General features: G+C 35.9%; 3 protein-coding genes across 5 annotated transcripts; 1 reads left to right on the forward strand and 2 right to left on the reverse strand.

Moving 5' to 3' along the window:
* Positions 7,868–13,304, forward strand: LOC109824309 (protein FAR1-RELATED SEQUENCE 11-like). Its single transcript, XM_020390874.1, has 4 exons — positions 7,868–7,959; positions 9,554–10,555; positions 11,345–11,788; positions 12,571–13,304. Exons 2-4 carry the CDS (start codon positions 9,569–9,571, stop codon positions 13,186–13,188), a joined length of 2,049 nt encoding a protein of 682 aa, XP_020246463.1. The 5' UTR covers positions 7,868–7,959; positions 9,554–9,568; the 3' UTR covers positions 13,189–13,304.
* LOC109824482 (APO protein 3, mitochondrial) lies at positions 15,623–19,295 on the reverse strand. Of its 2 annotated transcripts, none has more exons than XM_020391089.1 (3): positions 19,217–19,295; positions 17,037–17,500; positions 15,623–16,691 (listed from the first exon to the last, which is right to left on the reverse strand). In XM_020391089.1, exons 2-3 carry the CDS (start codon positions 17,450–17,452, stop codon positions 15,881–15,883), a joined length of 1,227 nt encoding a protein of 408 aa, XP_020246678.1. In that variant the 5' UTR covers positions 17,453–17,500; positions 19,217–19,295; the 3' UTR covers positions 15,623–15,880. The 2 variants fall into 2 exon arrangements, with proteins under 2 accessions (XP_020246678.1, XP_020246679.1); XM_020391090.1 differs by lacking the exon at positions 19,217–19,295 and adding an exon at positions 18,895–19,099.
* On the reverse strand, positions 20,208–23,773 carry LOC109824531 (endoglucanase 3-like). Of its 2 annotated transcripts, XM_020391148.1 has the most exons (7): positions 23,548–23,773; positions 22,195–22,710; positions 21,847–21,996; positions 21,644–21,755; positions 21,214–21,377; positions 20,386–20,722; positions 20,208–20,346 (listed from the first exon to the last, which is right to left on the reverse strand). In XM_020391148.1, exons 1-6 carry the CDS (start codon positions 23,752–23,754, stop codon positions 20,396–20,398), a joined length of 1,476 nt encoding a protein of 491 aa, XP_020246737.1. In that variant the 5' UTR covers positions 23,755–23,773; the 3' UTR covers positions 20,208–20,346; positions 20,386–20,395. The 2 variants fall into 2 exon arrangements, with proteins under 2 accessions (XP_020246737.1, XP_020246736.1); XM_020391147.1 differs by having other exon boundaries at positions 20,208–20,722.

Below are 26,306 nucleotides of genomic sequence, written 5' to 3' on the forward strand. Positions count from 1 at the left end.
CAAAATATTTTGTCATTATTGTTTCTGGGCTGAAAGGAGCCCCCATTTCTGCCGCTCTCAAGAACAAAACCGAGCAAACGGAGGGCAGAGATGAGAGAAGAACAAAGACACAGGCCAGCTATAAAGAAGGATAAAGGTGAATGGAGGTGAAAGCATTGATGCAGTTGTCCTTTTCAAGTGTAAAATGCTCTCTCTCCCCCTTTTCGGTATCCTTTGAGCTTTTATGGAATCTGAGCACGACAAGGTGACATACTTTGTGGAGCATTAATTTGTTTATATACCTCTAATGTTGGTATTTTAAAGGCAAAATAACTGTGACAACAATTACAAAAAATTTATCTTGAAATGTTTTATGAGTGTGTGAATCCATTTCCCTCTATTCAGCTGTTTTAAGAGTCGTCCTTTGGTTAATCTAACAACAAGCACCTATATATTTTATAAATCACACATCTTTTATCTCTGGTTCAGTTAATTATAATCTCATAACTTCTCATAATTGGTTACCTTATTCACGATAGTTAGAATAATATTGTGTCACTATTAAACTAGATAGACCATCTAAACATTGTTAGCATCAAAGAATCTATGGCATGGTTTTTATTTTTTTATTTTTATTTTTTGCTACTTTGAACCAAATTTAACCAATTGGGTCTGTATTCTTTGAGTGGTTCTTTGGATGTATTCACAATGCATTCTACAAGAAGGAAGGAGGTTGCCTTTTCCCTTCATATGCAGAGATTTTATCGTTTTGTGTAGTTTTTGTAACCCAACTCTTTGTTTTTTTGTTGCTGTGAATCTGATTCCTGCGGGTTTTTCACATAAACTGCCTCTTGCTTTTGTGAGGAGCTGACTGAAATGATGTTTGGACTGTTTTTATCCTTTTCATACCTTTACACTTTTATTAGACTTCTCTTCTGCATAAGTAAACTCTCAGGAAAAAGAAAATCTATAAGGGAAGAGGAAAAAACTATATAAATCGCTTATTTACGCTCAAAAATTATACGCTAGAACCGTAACCTTAATCATCACCATAGCTTTGAAGTTTTGATACAATCGGCGGGACTCTAACATGGAAGCAACTCATATTCAAACCCTACTATCCACATATTTAAATCCGACTTAAAGACCGTGTGAGTCATGAAAAGATATATATTCAACCTACACATAAATGTCAGAGTATAAATTTGAAGGAAATCGTGCTATGTCTACATGCATAATACACAGCGGAAGACATGTATAAAAAAAAATTACTAAGCATGTAGAGAGCATGAGATATTCATATGGACCGTCTAATTAAATCTAACATGATTCTTATTGTTAAGAGAGCATACAAGGTTTGAAAGTCATACTTTTGTAGCGTGATTCGATAGTGAATCGAACAACCTTTAACTTGCTCTCTTTGATGCAGAAAACTCCTCGTAGTGGATCTCCAACTCTTTAAGTAAACCCGAAAGTTATTGGATGCTGCTTGAGACGCGAGGCAAGATATTCACCCCTGGGTTCTTAAAATCCTACTACTTCCTCTTACTCAAAGATTGCTAGAGTTTAGTAAGAGGTATAGCTCTCTTGTTTTCTCTTATAGAAATTTAATTTTTATTAGCCTTTCATGAAGAGAGAGAGCTCATATTTATAGAGTGAAATGTGTTCATGACATGAATGACTCATCTTATGAGTCATGCAATGAATCATTAAAAATTAATGATTAATCAAGTGAGTCATGCAATGAATCATCTTATGAATCATTATATTTCAAAACCATGTGCTAATAAACCTTGTGCTCAAACCATACCACTAAGTGACTCATCTCATGACTCATTATACATGGTATGTGTATTTCATAAATGAGAATATCAAATTATTATTACTAATACAGTATTTCATAAATACGGTATATAGTATTATTCCAATCTTTAACTAATTAGTCACTATATGACCAAATAAATCAAGAGTTGACCAAAAGTCAACTGTTAACCAAAAAGTCAACTAGTTGAGTAAACATTAACTTTATGGGAAAAATACTGAAATTCATTTCCTAAGCACATAGCATTCCGATTTTACCGATATACATAATCGTTTATGTGTATCCGGTAAAAAAAATCATATATGCGTATCAATCATACGCATCATTCTATAAATTATGTTTCATAGGATTCAAGTACGCGCTTGGTGTGACTCTAGGGCCCAACTCAAAAACTCAGTAGTGGATCATATCCACAAGTACAACAAAGGTGCTAGCTGCACATGAAGACTATCCGGATATGAGTTGTGATAAAAGTTTGCAAGATGTTTATCCAATTTTATCAGGACTACTCAATGTCGTACAGTCCAATCTCTTCGTCAAACCATGTCAAACTATTGAGCCTAGGGTATGGAAAACTGTCAAACCCTAATTGCTCAATTAGTGTTTGTTGATATTAAACTCATAACCTATAAGATCAAACTGACACTCAGTTTATCTTATTTACCTCGGCCAAGGATTTCTATGTTATAGTTATATTAAACAATCTTATGACATTAACCCCCTATACTGGAAGAGACGAATCCTATATTGGCATCTCAATATCTACTTATGTCTCGGGATGTACCCAACAAGAACCGTTATGCACAACTCGAGAATTGTGGTTAGGTAAAAGTCTAAGTACACCTATACTGACATGTAAGATATTGTACTCATACCTCAGGTCAAGAGACTACTATGTACTATATCACTTGAGAACTTCTATTTGACAGTTAAGTATAATTACCAACTAGATGTTCTCAGTGAGTCGTTCAGTCAACTCATTCATTAATGAGTCACCTGTATACTATATCTTGATGTCTCACATCAATGATCCAAGAGATGGATCAGCATCCTACCAAAGGAGAAATAGAGTATACACTAGTCTTCCCAAAGTGATGATGTCTTCATTTCAACACTTCATTGACTAGGAACATTTTAGAATATACGTTAACGACAAATCAGATCTCTTCATTACGATCATATCCGAAATTTCTGATAGTCTAGTATTATTCTAAGGACTTTATCTGTATGAAAATACCAGATAAATCTGACCAAAATAGCATACTATCATTTTGAACAAGGATGTTATATTCATATAGGTCCTGTTACAATATACAATAATTACCTGCAACTATCATTTTGAACAAGGATGTTATATTCATATAGGTCCTGTTATAATATACAATTATTGCCTGCAGGACACCTATAGATGTTATATTCATATAGGTCCTGTTATAATATACAATTATTGCCTGCAGGACACCTATATCTAACAAAATTATGATACAATATTCTAAGAATACCAAATGGACATTTTATTTCACTAAGAAGATATATATAGTCAATTAATTCCCAAGCATTGAATACAAGATTCTACAATTTTAATCCAGAAGGTATCAATTATACTCTGGAAATACAAGAAAGTTCTTAGGAGTACATCATAAAAGTATCTAGAGGGTCAAGTTGGCCACCAAATTATTATTAAACCCTTAATTAATTTTCTCCCTTTAAAACAACTACAAGTGTTGTGCTCGTATCCGCATGGGGTGGGTGTAATATCTTTGCTTGCATATATGTTGTTGCTCCAAAAATTACTTTTTTGGAGTACTAATTTTAGCCCTATGTAAATACTTATTGCAAAAATTGCTCCATATTTTGCTAACTACATCTTAGCTCATAACTACTTTTTTCTTTGAAACTGTGTGGTTGTTGCAATATCACCGTTGCAATTTAGGGCTACTTCGATGTTGGTCCCCAAAATCTTTGATATTTTGAAAATAGTCCCAAGGCTTGATATTTTGAAATCAATCCTCCAAATCATTTATAGTTATAAAATTAACTTCCAAAATCTTCATACTTCGAATTAGTCCGTCAAATATTTTAATATTTTGATATTAGTCATTTTGGTTAATTTTGGGAGAAACACTAATAATATTTAAGTTTTGTCTTAACCCCCAATAAATTCTGCAAAATTCCCCAGTGAAGGTTATTAATTTTGATTTTTTTTCTGTTAGCTATTTATAGTTTTCAAATTTTTCAGAGTGTTGTTTGCCATCTTCAAATTGTAAGGATCTTTTGAAAAGTTATTATTATTCAAGGGGTTGTTTGAAATTTTGGAAATTTCAAAGAGTTTTTTGTAATTTTTTGATTTTTATGGAATTTTCATATTTTTACGTGTATGTTTGAAAATTTTATATTTATAGGGGCGCAATAGAAAGTTTTTTTTATTTTAGATTTATTTTGTAATTTGGGTTTTAAGAGGGTTATATGTAGTTTTTAGATTCTTCAAGGAATTGTTGGTAATTTTTGAGCTTCCAGAAGGTTTTTTGAATTTTAAAAATTCTTTGCAATTTCAATTTTTGTAGGATTTGTTTGTGATTCTCTAATCATTTTGGCGATTGTTTGTAATTTTCTTATCTTTTAGGGGAAAGTTTACAATTTTTTTGTTTTTAGGAGTCTATCTCCAATTTGATTTTTAAAATTAAAGATGTTATCAAAGAGGCTTTTGCAATTTTGAAAATATTTTTTGGGCTATTTTAACTTTTAGATTTTTCTAGGTGAACTTTGCAATTTTTATATTTTAAGGGGTAATTGTAATTAATCTTTTTGGGGGGATACATATATAATTCTTTTTATAGGATCTTTGCAAATTCATGGACTTCCAAGGGATTGTCTATATTTGTTTCTGGGCTGTCTGTAGTTTTTTATGGGCTATCTGTAATTTTTAGATTTAGGAGTCTCTCTGTAATTTTTGTCTTCTCAAGGGTTGATTTGTAATTTTAAAGTTCTTTATTTACATTGGCATGTGTACGTTTGTTCATGCATGATTTTATGTAGAGATACTCTCTACATGAATTATTTTCTTTAATTTCTACACCTACATATGTGATAATTAGATTTTTTTTAATTTTTTATAGCATATTTTTTAACTTATGGATAGCTATAATTTGATTCTGATTACCAAATATTTAATTATTAGAATTTTTAATTATAGATATTTTAATTTGATGATAATTCTTAGGTGAAAATTAGATTAGGTACATACATGTCATCTTCTGATAAGATAGAGGAACAAATGGCTATTTATACTATGTCACATATTAATTTTTTGTGCTCTTAAGAATGACATGTATCAGCATTTTATGTCTTTAGACCACTAATTTCACGAACCATGAGTGATCCAGATGATTGAGAAGTTCTAGTATGGTTCCCAAGATTTCAGGTTTGAGTCCATATAAATAAAAAAGGAAAACAATAACCACCAATTCCTCAGTATACTGTAGGCAATAAAAATTGCCTTTAATCCCTATCAGAGAAGTTCAGAACAAGACTGCTAAAACCTAGTCCGAAAATAGCAAAAAAAAGGAAAAACGCTAAAATATCTCAAACCGGAAGGAATTTGGCGAAACGGACAGGAGCAAACTGAATCCTTTGGGGTCGGTTTGGTCGGCTTCGTCTCGTCGAGATAGTCGATTTTTATATATAATTCGTCCAATTCCGACTTACGGTTTGAAAGTTATGACTTGTTCTTCGATGCATGTTCTGAAGCTCGCCAAAAAAGGCTGAAGCTCTCCTGTAAGGAAGTCCGTCTGCAAGGCTAGAGCTCGCCTGAACATTGGAGCTCGTCCGAACTAAGCGAAGCTAGCCTGCACAGCTTCGCCTACGAGGTTTGCCCGCATAACCTCACCTGAGGGCCAAGCTCGCCTGAAGAGCAAGCTCACATGTCAACACTCGGAGCTCGCCTACATAGCTCAGCCCGCCTGATAGCTTGAAGGTCGCCTACATGACCCAGGCTCGCCTGAAGGACAAGCTCGCCTGATAGCGTTGAAGCTCGCCTGAATGAGGTTCGCCTACACAGGTTCGCCTGTACAGCTAGACCAAGTCAGCCACTTGAGCTTAAAACGTGGGAGTGAGTACACCCACTCCCCATGATCTAAGGGATGGAGTATGGTTCTCCTCACCTCTAATGGTCACATCCCAAGATTTAAGGGATGGAGTTATGGTCCCCCTCAACCACAATCCCACACATTGAGGGAGTGACCATGCTTCTCCTTCACTATAAATAGCCAATGATGGCTGTCAAAAGAGGGGTCTTGGACTCTTGATCAAGACTGAACCCATTTGGCTCCTTGGCAATCAGTTCTCTTAAGCTCTAAGAGAACCGAGCCTGGCTCTTTGCAAAACTCCTCGGCAATCAGCTTGTTCGTGATCTCGTTCGAATCCTCAGCTGAAGAGGACCGAACTTTGAGATCTCAGCATACTTAGGCTCCGAGCAATCAAGCAATTGCTCGGTCGTCGAACTCATCCAACCGAGCTTCTACTGCGTACTGAAGCTCCAACCGCAACTTCGATCGGATCGTCCAAGGGAAGCGAACTCGGCGCGAGCACCGAGGGGGGCGTCCTACCGCTGTCAGCCTGTCAACGCACCCACGTTAAACAAGAAGGGTCATTCCCTTCTCCTCTATTGTAAACGTTTGATTTTTAGCTTGTAATAAGTCATTCTTATAAATATAAACGACCCTCAAGTGGGAGATCGAATTTTTACACCAAACATATACATAAAGGAGGGATAACCTTAAACAAAGCCTTATTTATTCTTATCCATTTAGATACATAGATATTTTGTACACATTTCCGTTGACCATCTAATATAGGATTTTCTTATTAAATTCAAAATTTATTACCTTTAGTGAAAGCCACCATTCATAACATCACACATATTCATTTATATCCAAGGGGAAAACCATAACTTTGGGTGTATTATGCAGGGAATACATTTTCTTTGGCTTATTTTAACACATCGAGTGCATTTATGAGAACGAAAAGAAATATAAGGTGTCGAAAAGAAAGAAAAGGGGTACATAAAGAAAATGGGCCAAAATAGTGAGTCTACAATAGGTTTCCTAATTAGTTATCCATAGAAGAAATTTTCAAACCAGACACATTTATAACTTTATTCATCAAAATGGACCCATTTTGAACATATTCAAAAAAGTCTACACAGTTTTAACTGGATCAAAAGATTTTTTTTTGTAATTAGTCAGAGTTGCCAACATCGACTAATTAGGAACCTGACTAATTAGCCTTCTAATAGTCGTGGTTGGCAAGTGTGACTATTTTGAACTACAGTTTCAGTCTCTACTACTAACACGTGTAATTAAAGTAGCGTCTAATTAGTCGGGTTTGGCAACATCGGCTAATTAAAAGGACAAATTTTCAAAACCGACCCTTTTGGGTTTTTAATTGCAAAAAACGACCGGTTTTGAAAATATTTACAAAAACCGACCTATTTAGCTGAAAACAGGTCGGTTTTTTTAAATTTTTTTGGGAAACTTCACGGGAGTTGAACTCCCGTGAAGTTTTTCTCATAACAAAACTTCACGGGAGTTGAACTCCCGTGAAGTTTGGAAGAAAAAATTTCAAAAACCGACCCAGTTTCAACCAACTGGGTCGGTTTTTATAAATAAAACTGAAATAGGTCGTTTTTTGCAATTAAAAATCCAAAGGGGTCGGTTTTGAAAATTTGTCCCTAATTAAAAAGAAGCGTTTTTTTAGAATCGACCAGCCCATGCTGTTGATGTGGTCGAAACTAGATCGATTTTTATAAATAAATTTATAATAAGTTGATTTTGGGGAATAAAATTGTAAATATGTCTATTTTTAACATTTCTCCTTATCCATACTTCTGATGGGGCTCTTCACAAAAAAAAACGTAGTATATAGATCTAAATAAAATAAGTCCCATCGATTAAATCAACGGCTGACGATTATTCAGATTGCTAAACACGACAATCTCCTCTGTTCACCTCCAGCGCATGTTAGGGTTCTCCTCCAGCGCATGTTAGGGTTTGCCCCCCCCCCCCCCCCCTCTCTCTCTCTCTAGATCTCTCTTTCTCTCTCTAAACTTGCATATTTTGGGAATTCTCAGAGCAAGAAATGCACAATCCTTGATCACATAGGTAATATTAATCTCCTTCGCTCTGAGAATGAATTTTTTTGACCCAAATTTGGAGATGGGTCAGTTAAATTTTTTTTAAACTGTAATTGCATTCTAATCTCATTTTCAGAGCTCTTGCAACGAGTGTACAAGTTTATTTCTTTTCAAAAAGATGATGCTTGATGGGTTTTCTCTCTGGAAATTATGGGATTAAATTTTAGCAAAAAAAAAGAGTGATGGACTATGATAATGGCAATCAAGTTCCTAACTATTTTGTTGTAAACTTGTGCATATTCTCTTTATTTACTTGAGTTAAATTCTTTGTTGCTAGTTCTTAGTTTAGTTTATTCCATGTATTTTTGTCTGTCGATATTTGCATTTCATTGAAGTACATTTAAATACTGAATATGTCTTTGAAATAACTCCATGTTCTAAGTAGTGATAGTTGTTGTCTTTTCATAATAGTAATAACATTTCTTTTATTTGAGGGAGAAGCTAATGGAAGACGTTTTAACAAGTTCAAGTAATCATTAAGAGTGAGCCATTAGAAATTTAGAATAGCTAGAGATTATATTTGAAGGTTACCCATTTCTTGCGAAAGCAACCATATATGTTTAGGCACTGGTTCTACTTAAAAGATGGAAGTATTTTAGCTTTGCAGTTATTTACTAAGTGTTTGAAAAATTGGTTGAGAACTGGTGGGTCTCTTTTTAAGAGCGATGATTGCTCTTATACTAGTGATGCGTCTCTTATGTTGTTCAAGGGAGACTGTGAAATTGAATGCTTGCCTTCACTGGCTTTCAGCTCACAAACAAAGATTTCATGTCGCTGCATTTTATTCATGGAGCAGCAAGAACTGAGTACTGAAGGGCCAAAAATGACAAGTTAGTGAAAAAATTACTGTCGTCTAACTTAAATGAACATATGGAGAAATCCTTTCGAACGTGGAGTAGTTGAGGACTGTAGCACTACTGAATGCTTGATTGTTTCAATGGTGCATCTAGGTTATAATAGAAATGCATCAACATGACAAATGCATCAGCATGAGCAGTATTTGAGGGAAATTACAATGCTAGTTTGCCGATTGTTTTATTGATAGACAGTTGGAGTTCTTTTTCTTCTTGTGATAACCCAGAGTACACAGGTACCCATTTCGCTGCAAACGCCAATTATTCGTGATAGACTCTACTCCTCACCCAAAATAGAAATATTGAATGTAAATTTAAATATATCGCTAGACATCTGTACACTGGTAGCTTCTATAGTTAACTCCTCCTTTCATTCGTTCCTTAGTGCGCTATGATGCTTTAATGGTTGAATCCACAGTAGTTTTAAATTATTTATTAATATCTGTCATTCAAATTGCTTCTTCTGACAAATGCATTTTTAACATTTTTCGAACTGGAACTAATTCTACATGACATTTTCTTTAGCTCAAATATGGTATCCTTTTTTTAATTGCTTTCTCATCAAGAAAAACTTGTCTTTATCTTTCACCTTGCGACTTCTTTTTTTATGGCATGATGTTACTATATATTTAACTCGATGTTCCCAAAAAAAAGAAAAAAATCTGCTCTTGTACTTTGTATACCTAAATCCGACATGATGACCTGCAGACCTTCCAATTTGCTATGATGCTTATGTCTGAAGAAACCAGGGCGATGTTAAGCATCTACGATGATCCCTCAGAACAAAGATCATTATCTCTCGATGAAACTAGCAGCACGGAGGAATCTCCAGAAGACACAAGGCTCTCCTTAGAGACATCAAACGACTCCATTCCTTACATTGGCCAGAGATTTGATACCCATGATGCTGCTTACGAATTCTATAGCCAATTCGCCAAGCAATCTGGCTTCTCAATACGCCGTCATCGAACCGAGGGAAAAGATGGGGTCGGCAAAGGACTAACTAGGCGATACTTCGTCTGCCATCGAGCTGGCAATACTCCAATAAAGGTCTCGAATGAAACTAAGCCACAGAGAAATAGGAAATCTTCTCGTTGTGGATGTCAAGCTTACTTGAGAATTAGCAAGAACACTGATATGGGAGTTTCAGAATGGAGGGTCACAGGCTTTGCCAATAATCATAATCATGATCTCTTAGAACCTAATCAAGTTCGATTTCTTCCTGCTTATAGAACCATATCAGATAGTGATAAGAACAGGATCTTTATGTTTGCAAAAACGGGGATTTCAGTTCAGCAGATGATGAGACTGATGGAGCTCGAGAAGTGTGTAGAACCCGGATTTCTGCCTTTCACGGAGAAGGATGTGAGAAACCTTATTCAGTCATTTAGAAAAGTGGATCAAGAGGAAGAGAGTATTGATCTCCTTAGAATGTGCAAGAACATCAAGGAAAAAGATCCTAACTTTAGATATGAGTTCACTGTAGATGCTAGTAATAGATTGGAGAATATTGCTTGGTCGTATGCTTCATCAATACAGTCATATGAGGTTTTTGGAGATGCAGTTGTGTTTGATACAACACATAGACTAAATGCTTTCGACATGCCACTTGGTATTTGGGTGGGAATGAACAATTATGGCATGCCTTGTTTCTTTGGTTGTGTGCTTCTAAGAGAGGAGAATGTGCCATCTTTTTCATGGGCATTAAAGGTAATTTTTTCTCCATTTCTCATCGCAATACTATTCCTGTCACCAGAAAATTATTGGAATTGGACTTCGAAGTTGAACTTGATAAGATAACTCCTTTGTGGATTTGGATATTTTCAGATTCGAACCTGATAATCTGATTAAAAATCAATTTCGTATGTAAAATTGAATTTAGATCCCACCGTAAATTACACAAAGACAGTCACGTTATCAAATTCATTTCAGCTTATAGTTTGAGGATAGCATAATTAATTATCCAAATGTTTTATGTTACATCGAAGTTAAAAGCTATCTGAATCAAGTGAAAATTGAAAAACAAAATGTTTCACTTCTAAATATTCTTTTGAAGAGAAAGAGAATGTGTCAATATCTTATCCATAAATGGTTTCACTTCCAAATTCATTTTAGATTTGTTTTGTGCTTTTGCTTAAAGTTGCAGTTATTGTGCTACTGAAAGTCGACAAAGCATTTAATGCATCTGCAAAATCTTGAATTATGCAATGGCTAAACTAGTGTTAAATCCTCTAACTTGGAGATATAGCATGAGAATGTGTGTTTAGGAGAAAAAAAAAATTAACTAACTTGATGACTGCAAGGTACATGTGCAATTTTCTTATTCTCTACTATATGTATACAATTCTGGAATCTGATTCGAATTTTATTAACTAGTTAGACGGTCCATCTATCTTCATATATTATCTTGGAAATAAAGGCTTATCTTTATTCATATTGGGATTTGCTTAGCGTTTAGAACAATAGGTTACATTGACTCCATTGATTTACATATGGCAGGTGTTTCTAAGTTTCATGAATGAAAAAGCACCTCAGACAATTCTGACTGACCAAAACATGTGTCTCAAAGAAGCGATAGCAGTAGAAATGCCAACAACAAAGCATGCCCTTTGCATTTGGCTCATTGTCGCAAAATTTCCATCTTGGTTCAATGCAGTTCTCGGAGAGCGATATAATGAGTGGAAGAGCGAGTTCTATCGGCTCTATAATTTGGAAGAAATAGAAGATTTTGAGCTGGGATGGAGGGACATGGTGGACTCCTTTGGGCTTCACACAAACAGGCACATATCCAATTTGTTTGCGTTTAGGATGCTTTGGGCTTTGCCATATTTGAGAAGCCATTTCTTTGCTGCAATGACTGCATCTGGCCTGTCAAAATCGATAAATGCTTTCATTCAGCGGTTCCTCAGTGCGCAGAGTCGACTTGCTCATTTCATTGAACAGGTATATCTCGATTTCCTTACCTTTTCAAATTCGAAAATCTGGCTTTCTATAAATGCTAGATATATCGATGAGATCAAAATAATGTGTTAGTGGCTTAGTGCTTTTGTTGGCTAGTCCATACAACTTCAACAAAATCATTTTAGTGCTTTTAGTGTTCCAAATATACCTATATGAATTAGATGGTTGACTAGATAAATTAGAAATGTGAATTTAAAAAAAAAATGAGTTCTGGATAAAATCACTTGGATCAGTTTTTCTGTGGTCATTTTATGAAGCTGTTTTATGATACCATAAAAGTATAATCATGAAACTATCATGTTCTCTAAATAGTCGAGTTCCTTCTTATGTTTGTTCAATAAACAAAATTTTCCTTTTATGCTTTCAAAATTTCCATATTGTGAATAGCATTTTTCAATTAATACAACTCAAGATTGGGTAAATTTCACAAAACCCCCTTGAACTTTGGTGTGCTTTGCCCTAAAACTCCCTAAACTTTATAAATTATAGAAAACCCCCTGGATATGTCTCACTTAAGTACCATGACTGACAGATAATTTGAGTTGTCATGTGCTTTACAAGTGACATGATTTTGCACAAATTTTCCCTTATGCACTTTTTAATTTTATTCGAGAGTTTTTCGGGTTTGTGTAGGCAGAGAGCAACAAAAATAGTTTTAGACTTTTACCCCCATGTTATTTATGATAATTTCAAAATATTCCAGAGATGTTTTGTAAAAGTTTGAAAGTTTAGGAGGGTTTTCGCTAACGTTTAAAATTTTGCAGGTCGCCGTGGCTGTTGATTTTAGAGACCAAGCCGGAGAACAACAAACAATGCAACAAAACCTACAAAACATCTGCCTCAAAACCGGTGCTCCAATGGAAGCTCACGCCGCTACAGTTCTCACTCCTTATGCTTTCTCCAAGCTCCAAGATGAGCTCGTAATGGCCGCTCACTACGCCTCATTCCAAATGGAAGAAAATTGTTTCCTCGTCCGCCACCACACAAAAATAGACGGTGGTAGGAAAGTGATTTGGTCATCTCAAGATGATCTCCTCTCTTGCAGTTGTCAGATGTTTGAATTCTCTGGAATTTTGTGTAGGCATTCTTTAAGGGTGCTCTCGACGCTAAATTGCTTTCAGATTCCTGATCGGTATTTGCCTATTAGATGGAGGAGGGTGAACAGTTTGCCTTCGAGATTAGTGCAGGTGGCGACTGTAAATGAGCAGGCTGAGAGGGTTCAGGCTCTGCAGTCTATGGTTTCGTGTCTTGTATCTGAAGCCGCCAAATCGAAGGAGAGGTTGGATGCTGTGTTTGAGGAGGTTTCGGCTCTTTTGTCGCGGGTTAGAGAGCAACCTGTTGCATTGCATGGTTTTAGAGACGGTGTGTATAGAAATAGATGATATTTTGTATCGGTCGGCGTATCTGTGACGATGTTTTGCATCTCTTGTAGAAAATCAATTGCAATGAAAATGTGTGGATTGTGTTTTTTATTTTTATATTATTATTATTATTATTATTCCTGTTTAACAGTTAGATGTATAATTGTTCAGTTTTTATGGTTCGTGGTGGCAATGTTTATCATGTATACTTAGAAAATATCCGTGATACATCATATATGTTGCATTAACATTCAACACTTCCAATTGAATACTAATATTCTCATATTTTTTCTGCAACATTTTTTCCCCCTCATGATTTCTCTTGGGAAGCGGTTCTAGCTGCTTAAATGACGGACGCTTCATATTTTAAATTCACGGGGACAAGGTAGCAGAAGAAAGAATGAATGGGGAAAAAGAAGTATAATAGGAAAGTCATTGATAGTAGTCAGCAGTTTAAATAATCTACTCCTCTATCCAAATGGGAGAATCCAAAAGTCACTATTCATGTTACAGTGACAATATTACTGTAGCAACACGAAATTATTTTCAAAAAAACTGTAGCACATAGGAATACTGTAGTGAAGCAGGATACTGTAGTAATTTAGAAAATACTGCAGTAGTTAAAAACCGGATTGCTGTAGCGGGGAAAAAAAATGCCGGTGTTCACTAGTGTAGTATGAAACAAGAAAGTTGTTAATGTAAAGAAAACAAAAAAATAATAACAACATAATGTAGTCTCTAAAGTTTTCGAGATTATAAAAAAATCATTCTCCTGCAATTCGGAAGAGTAGATTTTATTCATTATCAAAAAAGTCAAAAGAAGTACAAACTCCAATCTTGTCACTCACAAAACCAATTCAGACCCCCAACAATCTACATCTACTCACAAAACAAACACAAACCTTACCTTGTTGACACCGTTCAATAGGTTATGTACAAGTCATGCCACAATTAATCATTGTTTCTATTCAATTCGAACTATCAATGGGTATTAGGCCTAAAAATTTGGATATTTATGGACGAATAATAATAGACATTTATTTATCTTGCCATTCAGCCTAGTGATTTAACGAAAAAAATAGTTTTCGTTTTCTTTCCATTGAATTAAAAAAATAAAGAAAAAACAAAATTCTAATTCTTTAAGGTTGAATAAAAAATTTGATTAATCTTTATTTTTGATATAATTGCTATGCTGAGCGCGTGACTCCTTGGTTTTTGCTTTAGAGGTTTGAGTCGGGCTCAAAAAGAAAAAAAGACTGATCACCACTATATCTTTTAGAATTCTAAGACTGTTGAAGTTAATTTAAAAAATTTAGGTAGAATTCTAAGACGGTTGAAGTTAATTTAAAGAATTTGTTTGAGAACTTATGATTATGAAAATTATCAATTTCTTCCAATATTTCAATTGATCATACGTATATTTTAACCAAAACAAAATCTTCATGACACAATTGAGAAGAGGGTGAGTTTAATTCAAAAGAACTCATAATTTGTGAGCTACGATTATTTACCATCAATTCTTCCAGTGCGGGAAAAACATGGTAAAAGTAAATGAATGAACATCAAAGACAAAGAAGAGCTCCACAAACAACAAATATTAGCATCTAGGACTTCTATTTGTGATATAAAATATAGAATGCGTGATAATTCTACCAGTGGTATTTCTGGAAAATCTAAATTAATTAAAGATGTGAGGCAAACTCCTCAGTGATAATGGCTTCATCGTCTCCATTGATATCTCCCCAGCTCATGTAATGAAGTATAACCTATGACTGCACTCGTACGCAGATAACACAGGCCATAAATAAATATATACAAATAACTAAGCAAACATCATTTTCATTTAATTTATCATTACTTCTCCGCACCCCCCTTGCAATATCTTGTACGATACCAAGAGTTACATTGTGCATAGTAAGTACAAAGAAATCAACATCTAAATAATGCAGTGCAAAAAAAGAAAAAAAAAAAAAAAAAAAAAAAAAGGAAATCCTCCTCAAGACTTGAGAGAAGCAAGTAATTATCAGGTCATAACACATTTCTTCTCTTGGGCTATTAAACTTTGTTACAGGTTCATTGGCACCTCCTCAAGATTAGGCTGCATTACTGTTAAATCCATCACCCAACATAACTCAAAGATTTCGTTTATTCATTTATTTAAATTTCATAAGCTTAAATGAGCCAGGGAGATGAACTGGACAAGCGTCAATTTGATGTTTAAATACCCATTGGCCAACTGGTGTAATTGGCGATCAAGGTAACTAATAAAGTATCAATTTGATGTTTGTATTAAAAAACATAAGCAAACCAGACGGTAGTTGGTTGAGCAAACTAAACTGATCAAATAAGTAAAAATATAACGGGCCGAGATAGAGGACAAATTATGACATGAGGAACAACCACAGATACAATGCTTTTCCATGAGTTTAATGATATGTCTTTCCATGCTCTAAAATCTCTGAAAGAACTAGCAAGTTGTGTGCATAAACGATGCACATAAAGTTTCATGTCTATCAACATCGTCCCTTCACCAAGCACCCAGAAATTTTTTCTCATTGCTATACTAAGTTATAACAGTTTCAGAATATGAACACACGAACAAAACAAATGAAATAAACGACAGCAACATCACGAAATTTTAAAGAACTGACCTATGTACTTCACGCTTTGTCGATCAATATCTTTCCTTCAGTTCTATAAGTTCCCAAGAACCTCATGCGACCAAATCATGTTCATCAAGCTCAGGAGGAATAACATCCAACCTCATCATACTTCTATACTGCTCAGGGACACATGCACCAGCTTGAACACAAAGCTCCACAATAGCTGGCGCCTTTCCGTAATACCTCTTCAGCTCATTTGAAAGAGGAGGTCCATCCGGGCTACGCACGTGCCAAACATAGTTCGGCCTGATCAAATCCTCGATGGTGGCTTCTTGCCAAGCATGCTGACCATCACGAAATTGGTGCTTCACTGCTTTGCACATTCTCACCTTGTGTCCCTTGGGACCCACTTGAACTTCGGGACAATAGCCACAAGTCCAAACACTATATTTCTTCATTATCTTTTTTGCTCCTAATCTCATCTCAAACCAAGCTTGCAATGTTCTCTGACTCCATTCAGCTCTTGTCATCTCTTCTTCATGTTTTTTATGTAGATGGGCCTGGTTGTAATTTCTTTCTACAGTGACATTTTCTTCTGTCTCTGGCTCGAAGTCTACAATTCTTCCTTCAATTGAGTACACGGGCTTAGTCCTTCTCTTTGTTGGGTAATCATCTAAAGCTAATCCGGCTTGGACGCACAATTCTGTTATAGCTGGAAGTCTCGGGATCCCAAATCTCTCTTTATGTCCAATTCTAGGCTTTCCAACCCTGTCGAAGAGATGATAACAATATGGGAAACCAACAATATCTCGAATGCCTCCTCTTGTCCACACATGGAATGAATTCCTCGAACCACTCTCTTTTCCTTCACAAGACCTAATCTCGTGGCCATGGTGGCCTATGTGCACTTCAGAACAAAACCTGATCAAGAAAAATTCACGTATATCCACATCCAAAGTATTAACCAGGGTTAATTATGGATAGACCCCTTGTACTATCGCCAAATTGAACTTACCGCCCCTGCAGTTCTCTTGTTGCAGATATATCCCATGTATGAATTTTTTTAACCCTTTTAAAGCGGTCTATCTGCGGTAGTTTGGTAGATGGGATGAAATTGTAAGTTCAATTTGGCGATAGTGCAGGGGTTATCTGCAACAAAAGTACTCTCAGGAGGTCTATCTGCAACAAAACAACTAGTAGGTTCAATTTGGCAATAGTACAGGGGCTCTACCCGCAATTTACAACATTGCAGATGAAGAGATATACCTGCATTTCTTGACAGGAATAGCTGAGTCACCATCTACAAGCTTAGAGAGGCCAAGAAGCAAAATTCCGTTGGCGTTGTATACTTGGTAAGCAACCTCAATGAGGTCAGGAACGAGGAGGCCATTCTCTGGGGCATTTTCGAGGAGCCGACATGGGCTCTTTTGTCTGGCTCGCTTCTCTTCTTTGGCTCTTCGAATTAACTCCTTCACTGGTGTTGGGTATGGCTTTCTTTGCCATTTCTTGGCAGGCCTTGGGACATCAGCATAGGGTTCCTCGTACTCTTCTTCTGTATCTCCCCTCTCTTCATCTTGATCTCTTATCCATGAGCTCAATGTTGAGATTTTAATATGAAACTGGGACATCACCCTCTTCTTTACAAGAGATATATGTCGTAGCAAAACGCTTCTTAGTAGCATCTCTCGGCTGAGATTTCATCACTTTTTTCACATTTATAATATTCTCATCTAAAAAAAAGAAATTTCGGTCAGCTCATGGATGCCAATAATTGTGAATATGAAATGATCCTCAATCCAACTTTTAACATACAAATGTATAGATCAACAATTGAAACTATAAAATAAGAAAACTCTACATAAACATCACCACTTTGGGGGAAAACATACATGATTCTAAAACTATCTGACTTCAATGTATCTTATAGGAACATACGAATATTCTCAATGAATCAAAGATGTACACATAAGTACTTTATGCTAATTATTAATGAATAGTGATAAAAGCATAGTCACTGCCGCAAGTGGCCTAGTGGTTGGGGCTTGGGGCCTTAGCTCAAAAGGCTAAGTGGCAATCGGTGTCTATGACATGCCTATCCCCAATTTCTAATTATTAGGTATTGCAACACTTGTGCTATTCACCTGGGCCTAGACTGCAGAAGGGGGCCCTAGGCCCTAGGGTTTACTTGGCTGGTACTAAGCCTAAGTTCCTCTCACTCTCCAAAAAAAGGAAAAAAAAACTCCTACAATGCAATGAGGGTTCGCCTAAGGTAAAGAACAAAAATTAAGTTCAGTGTTTTCAAAGGCGCGTGCCTCACTACGTCTCATGCGCCTTGAATGCGGGGCAGTGGCGAAGCGCCCCACATCTAATGCAATAACGCCTTTTGCGCATCGCGTACATCCTTACTTTATGCAGGGTGTATGTAGTACATATCCTCATATAATTTTGTTTGTAAACATTTCAATCGAGTCTTTATACTTGATAATCCATATCTCAAAAAGAAAAATAAATCCATTAGGCCTTTTTAGTAGCCTTCAATTGAGGACCATTACTAGTCATTTGCTTGGATATTAGTCTTGATTTAACATTTGATTTGAAAATTTATTCATTTTGTTATTATGTTGGGTGTTAGCATTAGAAATTAAGATATTATATTGTGATTTTGAAGTAATATATTATTTATCCTGACATATTTCTCATGTAAATTTTAAAAACATGTTCTTTTGTGCTTGATTATATATTGAGAAATTATGTGTGCAGTGGGCGCCTCGCGTCACCCGGGCGCGCGCATCACGTTGCGACTTGCGCATGTGAGCGCAAATATGCTTTGCGCCCGGCATTGCGCCTCACGCATTGACAACATTGATTAAGTTTACAAAACTTAAATTCATTCTTAGGGTTCACGTTAATTAAATCAAAGATATTTGGGCCAATAATACCACTAGAAATTTCTAACACAATGATATTAGCTCTTTTTAGGGTACGGTTCTGCTCGTACATAATTCTCGAGGAAAAGTTCACATATGCCCACAAATTATTCAGAGTCACTCATGCTCAAATCATTCACATTTACCACTGATTACATGTGAGCTAAACATGAAAAAAAAAAACAAATGAAACTTGCCTTGATTCAACGTGCTTTGCAATCTCATGGGTTTCTGATAAATTAAAGTCATCAAGGAAAGAAACATTGGCCAAGATGTTTTGTTGACAATCTCGTTAACTCTTTCAAGGATACGGGCTCTGCTCAATAGTTGAGATATGCCCATAAATTATTTAGGATCGCGGCGATCGCCAATGCTCAGAAAATCACATTTACAACGGACTTCATGTAAACTAAACATAAATAAATAAAAAAAACAAATGAAAATAGCTCGAAATTAAAACAACGCTCTGTAATTGATTCAATATGCTTTGAAATTTCATGGGTTTCAAGGTTTACTTGCCTGATTGAAGATGATGGTTGCTGCCGCTTTTAATTTCACAGAGAAAGAGAGAGAGAGAGAGAGAGAGAGAGAAGAGAGGCCCATTTGAGGATTGACGGGTTCAAGGGCTCTGAGAGTACAGATATGGGCCGTTAGTGGGCCGGCCTTCTAGGCTCTTGTAGAGCCTTTTATTTCATGAAAAGACATAGGCGGGTTAATAGCAGATTTTTTTTTAAAAGACCGTTTTTTGAAACTCTATTAACAAGATTGGCTTATTTTTTATATAATTAGCATAATAGACTTTTTTGACCAGTTGCCAAAAAGAGGTCGATTTTGTAAAAATAAAGCTTTAAAATACACAAGCCTACTAGTCCCTTGTATTTAATGGTGCCTAATTACACCCTAATAAAATTTAAATTAGTCTCGTGTATTTTTTAAAGTTTAACTAGCATGTGATTAGCCAACACTAATTACACAGGACTACTAGTCTCGCGTATTTTAAAAACTATATTTTGTAAAATCGACCAAAGAGGTCAGTTTTGCTAATTAAATCCACAAAAGGTCGATTTTGCTAATAAAGCTTCAAAAACGATCTTTTTCAAAAAAAAAATTACAAGTGAATACTATCAAAAGAAAGTTGAGTATGTCATAAAAGATTGGTTAGTTTTATCCAAGGAGTGAACTATATTTTAAATACCTCTATAAAAAAAAGTAGGATGATATTTGAAAAGTGCACTTTTCGAAAAAAAATTATCACTACTAAATAACGAGGCATCCTAGACGGAAAATTCCATCTAGAATATCTAGAATTCCGTCTAGAATACGTATCCTAGACAGAATTCTGTCTAGAAGTATATATACTATACTTCGATTGATATACACTTCACTCTAGTAATTTCTCTTTATTATGAAAAAAAAAAGCATAAGAAAACGTATATTATATACGTCGCGATTGATATATTGTGGTGAAGATAAAATTTGGCAGGGAGCGAACGTATTGAATATATAAATATAAGAAAAACATAAAACAATATTGTTATTCGGATAAACTCAAGAACCCGATAAGATCAAACATTACATTCAACTCCAATGAGAGGAAGGTTACATTAATAATTATGATCTAATTATGTCAATGATTAGAATTGTAGCGGTGTGAACGCGAACCACGTTATAAATATATCAGCCAACATGTTGATCTTATCATCCGTAGCTCCCAACCAAGTAAGCAAGAGGTCCGACAATGGCCGCGTTGATGTACGTGGTTGGCTCTGAGCGGGCGTAGTCGTTCCGGTCATCGGGGAACGCGTCGTTGCCATCGGGTCCACCGACAACTGCACCCGTTAACATGTTTGGATTCGGGTTGCCCGAATTTAAGTATCGGAATCCGTCTTGGCAGCCAATTTTGTTTGGGTAGGTGAAGATCGAAGGCAATGATGAGCCTCTGTGATGTATCTTTTGCGGGTAGCGTGGGCCGTAGCCCACCATGTAGGACATTTTTAGAGGGTTTTGTCCGAGGATGTAATCCACCTGGAAAAAAGTGTTAGTTTGTCATTAATAATTAATCAAATGGTTAAGTGAAGGGTTAAGGAGACTTAAGCCCTTCTTAACCCGCCAAATACAAAAAATCTATACAAGGGTTAAAGTGAGTTAGCCCTTCATAATTTGCCGAATATAAAAAATATAGAATGGTTAAACTAACCTCTCTAGAGGGATTACAATTAGTCAACCCCTCAAAATGAGGGGTTTACTAATACTCCTATTTAGAAGGATTAAGAGTTAACCCTTCTAATTATAAAGAAAATAATCAAATTCATTGTTATTCCCCAAACACTAAAATTGATCACAAGGGCTAAAATAAAACTTATTTAACGGGTTAGTAATTTAGTCAGTCAGATTATCGAATCAGCTAAGTACGTTAATCATTCTCTTTAATTAACCCCTCTTTCTTAAACCTTTGCCAAACGGGGCCTTAAGGTTTTGAAGTCAACACCAAGTAAGTAAACAACTAAATAAGTTACCTGTCGTTTGGCCAGTTTTCTGAGTGTATTTGCATTCACCGAGAGGTTCCCACAATTAAAAGTGTGACCAAAGGGCATCATATACTTTCCATAAGTAGAAAGCAGAAAGCTTATAGATGTCACGTATTGTAGATTAGCAGAGCTCATCTTGTACATAAGCCCTCCTGCATAAAACCCACAATTTCAATAACCATCATCTTGTAATCATAGTCGAAGGCATAGCGTGTTTAGCGACCGCTACAAAACTGGGCCCGGACTAGCCCTGACGCTAATTTAAAACAAAACTAATTTTGTTTTAAACCAATGAGGAGGCGTTTCAAAACGAAACACGTTTAAAAAACCAAAGTTGGTCTTAGAAAAACTAGGTCAATCTTGAAGCCAGATGAGCCTGGCTTATTTTGAAGAATTGCCAAACACGAAGTTTTCAAACCTGGGGTATATTGTGTCGATGAATAAGGCGAATCTGGCAGTATTTTGCACATAAAGTTCTCTGCTTGCTGTCTGAAGAGCTCAAACGAACTATCCTTGCCTACAATTATTTTCTGATCACAAAGCATGAGAGAGGAAAAAAAATTTTGTCAATATATGGACTAATATTACTTAATTAGTTTCTAAATTCTGTTACAAATTTACCCTTGCAAGAAGAACATAAGCACCAGCATATTTGTTATCCCAGCTGAAAATATCAGGAACATCATTTGCTCCCAATGACTTCAGATAACTGAGATATTTCACATCATTTGTCACTCTGTAGAGCCATGCAGCCCCCCATAACAGTTCATCCTGTAAAATTAATATCAATATTTTTTCAAACTGTCTACAGTATTTACTGACAAAATCATTAAAACAGTTCAAATAAGAATAACATGTATCTATGTATAGCTATATGATGTACAAAATTGCTAAAAATTCAAAAAAAAAAAAATCATATCTGTATCTGTATCCGTATCCGTATTCGTACCCGACCGAAATATTTCATACCTTATATCCAGAATAGGAGCAATAAAATGGACACACGGCCCCTCCCAAGGAGTCGCTGTACCTCCCCTGGTACTTCATCGCGAAATCCATCACCTTCTTCGCCGTCGCCACCAGCTTCTTTGCATACTCCTTATCCGCCTTCTTGAAAACCATCGACGCCGCCGCCAGGGCGGCCGCAGTCTCCCCCGCGACATCCGATCCAGGCTTGTCTCCAGGCTTGTCTGGCGAAACCCAGTACACATTCCTCGGTGTGTCCATGTCTTCCGGCCTCTCCCAACACTTATGGTCGGCGTTGGGTTCTCCAACACCGACGTAGAGCCTGCTGGGGACCGAGGAGGAGCATTCGAGGAGGTAGTCCGTGGACCACCGGATTGCCGCTCTGGCGTTGGCGAGCTGCTTGTGCATGCGTTTTCCGTACTCGATCACGCTCCACGAGAGCATCGTGGTCGAGTAGGCCATCGGGAAGTTGAATTTTACGTTGTCCCCGGCGTCGTAGTAGCCTCCGGTGAGGTCCACCTGATCAGTTTGTCAAGCACAAGCGTCCGTTAGCGGCTGATGATTACATTGATACAATATTCTGATTGCGCCATATTTGATCGCAATGATCGAACAATCTGATTGCACTGATAAAATATTTCGCGAATTAATTAATAGTTCTCTGCGGAGAGCCCTCTGTAATTGATAAACCAAACTCAACTTTTGGAATTACATGTTAGAGCATAAAATTATAATTGCTTTTGATGCTCATTACTCTAGTGATCCATGTTTTATTGAATAAAATATTGTAGGTGTTCTTATTCTATAATCGGGGATTAGGGTGTCATAATTAGTGAATCTAAAAGGGAATGATTGCTTGTTTAGGTAGTAAAGCTATGATTAGTTATATAATTGGATAAATTCGATAAATTTGGCTACTGAGCACCGGTTAGTATAAAACAACGTGGCAACTCATTAGTCTATAATTGGAAATGCAAGTACGGTCACGCAATAGAAATGTCAATATGGGTTAGTTTTAAGGTTGCCTCTTATAACTGTACTATTCCCGCCTCTGTTCAGCAACAAAAATATGCAGCGATTACTTTGTTGAAATCACTTCACGGAAACAAAAGGGAACATTAGCACACATGATAATTTTAGTTTCTTATTAAATGTAAGCTACAATGAAGCCTATATATATATATAAATCCTATCTAATTAGTAAGTAATTATATCGAAAAGCAAAAAAAAGACCGGTGATTCACTCGACAGTGTTCAGTGTTGATTGGTGTTTCGCTACCGTGACACGCATGCAGACCATCGGCTATGATCTGCACACGTTGATGGTGTAGATTGTAATGGTATGATTTTGCATACATTTACAGCGGAACCGTCTGACAACCCAGAGTTGGATCTCCAAGAAATCTTCTGACCCGAAGGGATCCGACCCGATCTCTGGCCCTGGAAGAACAAAAAAGATTTGGCTAAGGCATCGCCATAGTTTGGATGCCCTTCAATCTCAAAACAAAACGACAATGAGAACAAAAACAACGCCAAAGCTACGAGCCGTAGTGATGATGCCATTGGCCTCTGTGGAGGGAAAAGGCGAAGGGCGTGAATCATTTTGGCTAAATTGGTCCCATTATATAGAGGTCTGGCCTTAACCCGTGCAGCGCACGTGCCTAATATGTGCCTAATTAACTCAACGTGCAAGTTGACTCAAATATTGAAGTACCCTTTAATTAGCACCATGCTTTTTGATTAAGGAAAGGTGATATATATTAGAGATTTTGTATAGGGCTTTGATGATATGAACTTTTTTAGCGTTGGGATCTCACCCTTTGCTTCTCTCAATGCAATTTCTATGAGTCAATAGAGGATGTGCTACATGTGGTGAAGTAAATGAAGTTACTTGTATGCCCTATATACTTTGTGGTCAAAGTTAGTGGGCATCCATTGAGCTTCAAATCTCTAATAATTACATTTAATTATAGTTAAGAGTGAAATTAAAGAGCATAGCATCAAAAATGCTTACATGAAAGTGACTTAATATTGAGAGAAATACAACTAGCTTTATAATTATATTTTCATGTTCCATTAATAGCTTTACTGAACCGTGGATGATTTCAGATGACATATCGATTCGTTTAATATATTAAAGATTTACACTGGTTCTACTCTTTAGATGACGTATTGAATCGTTTAGTTAAAGATACATTGGTTATATATGTTTGTGTAAGTTTAGGACGTTATAAATATGTTTATAGGGGCATGCATGAGCTATTAAAGAAATTTAAGTAGAAATTTGATGACAACAGTCTTGTTGTATATTAGTTTCGTGTTGGTAATATTGTCTCTAGGGTAGGGTTAGGCTATGATGATGCCTAACTTACGTTACGTGCCAATCCACCAAAAGGAAAACTTGAACGGTTAAATTTAGTTTGATTGAGACTGAACTCAGCTGATCGCATTGAATATCACATTTGAGAACATCAAATGTACATGACGAGTTAGTTTGCACAATGTAATTGTTTTGTCGCAGAAATATGTGAGTAGATTTTACAAGCCATGAAGATACTGGTGTTATATAGGTTCACATGTCTTCATCTCGCACTGATGTGATAGAGCTGAGATAGCTCAAGTACTAAAGTGATGAAGGTGTTTTCCTCAAAAATTTTGGAGTTTTTAACTTAATTATTGGTCCCCTAAAATGTTTCATATTTCTAAATTTCTAATTAATTTAAGTAGCTTTAAATTTAGTTCATTAATCGATTTTTCGGTCTAATTCTTAACTCTAGCTTGGTTAATGGTTAATCCAAAACGGTACATTAGCATTTTACTCAATTCCTTAATTTATTCCCCAAAATTACAAATTTCCATTTCTATTATGGAAAATAGACTTGGTTTTTTTTTTTTTTTTTTTTTTTGGGGGGGGGGGGGGGGGGGGGGGGGGGGGGGGTTTNTAAAAAAGATGACCACTTGGGGAAGAAGAACATGCAGCACGAGTTTGGATAAGAATGTAAACTTAAAGGAAAAGTTGTAATTAATTGGAAATTCAAGTAAAAAAGTTATAAAAGAAATATTCCTCATATAGTTCTATTGATGGAAGTAACAAAGATTCACCATGATGAAATCTTATTTAACCATCTGAACATATATATAATTCTAGTCACGTTGAAAATGTAAAACCAGCAACAAAGTAGAGTTTGAACTCATCTAGATTATACCTTTTCAATAGGTTGCTTAGTAACACATCAATCACATTTTGGGCATCTTAAGAACTTGCTTAAAGAGGAGGTGTAGGTAGAAACTTTAGTAAGGGTATCCAAGGATAGTCAAAATCTATTATTTACGAAACAAATTATCATAGTTTAGGAATTAATAAACAAATAGAAAATCATGAGGATAAGATACTAGCAGGGGATGCTTATATATAATTTTCTTCCACAATCTTTGATATCCCTTCAAATATTCTCAAAAGTGGTTGCCATCAACTTGGCAGCATTATTTGAACTTGACATGGACAATATGTCAAACTAATATTAAATAACTAGATATTGATTTCTTTTCACTAGGGTTGGACATTGTTCAATCACTTTTTCAATCATAGCCTTTAATCTTGATTACTATGAATTGTTCAGCAAATATTAGAAATAAGCGCAATTTATCAGATACATACAAGTTATATTAAAATAAATCATAATCACCTTCATTGCGCTTATTTCTAATATTTGCTGAACAATTCATAGTAATCAAGATTAATGGCTATGATTGAAAAAGTGATTGAATAATGTCCAACCCTAGTGAAAAGAAATCAATATATATCTAGTTATATATGTGTGTGTGTGTGATCAGTAATGTTCACAGGAATCAGATTTGAGAGGAAAATAAATATGTCGTGTAAAATGCGTGTGTGCTTTTTCTGGAGGGTGGATTTGGGTGCGGTGGTGGTGTGTGTTTTGTGAAGTTGAAAAATGGAATGTTCATAGAACTTTGTGAGAATGCAAGGCCTACGCAATCCAATGAATTTATTAGCTTGCATTTTACTCTAGGACCAAAGTCGATACTTTAGACAATTTGGCTCTCTTATACTCTTAATTTTGTGTGACCAAGATTTTTTTTTTTTTTTTTTTGGT

This window comes from Asparagus officinalis, chromosome 9 (genome assembly GCF_001876935.1).
Source record: "Asparagus officinalis chromosome 9, Aspof.V1, whole genome shotgun sequence".
Classification (NCBI taxonomy): Eukaryota; Viridiplantae; Streptophyta; class Magnoliopsida; order Asparagales; family Asparagaceae; genus Asparagus; species Asparagus officinalis.

Excerpts from the sequence above, each read along its gene's own strand:
- LOC109824309 (XM_020390874.1), top strand. The coding sequence starts at position 9,569 with ATGATGCTTATGTCTGAAGAAACCAGGGCGATGTTAAGCATCTACGAT. Across the intron at positions 10,556-11,344 it reads CTTTTTCATGGGCATTAAAG|GTGTTTCTAAGTTTCATGAA; the intron begins GTAATTTTTTCT and ends TACATATGGCAG. Across the intron at positions 11,789-12,570 it reads TTGCTCATTTCATTGAACAG|GTCGCCGTGGCTGTTGATTT; the intron begins GTATATCTCGAT and ends AAAATTTTGCAG.
- LOC109824482 (XM_020391089.1), bottom strand. The coding sequence starts at position 17,452 with ATGCTACTAAGAAGCGTTTTGCTACGACATATATCTCTTGTAAAGAAG. Across the intron at positions 16,692-17,036 it reads ATTCCTGTCAAGAAATGCAG|GTTTTGTTCTGAAGTGCACA; the intron begins GTATATCTCTTC and ends TTTCTTGATCAG.
- LOC109824531 (XM_020391148.1), bottom strand. The coding sequence starts at position 23,754 with ATGGCATCATCACTACGGCTCGTAGCTTTGGCGTTGTTTTTGTTCTCA. Across the intron at positions 21,756-21,846 it reads CTTATGTTCTTCTTGCAAGG|AAAATAATTGTAGGCAAGGA; the intron begins GTAAATTTGTAA and ends CTTTGTGATCAG. Across the intron at positions 21,378-21,643 it reads ATCGACACAATATACCCCAG|GAGGGCTTATGTACAAGATG; the intron begins GTTTGAAAACTT and ends GGTTTTATGCAG.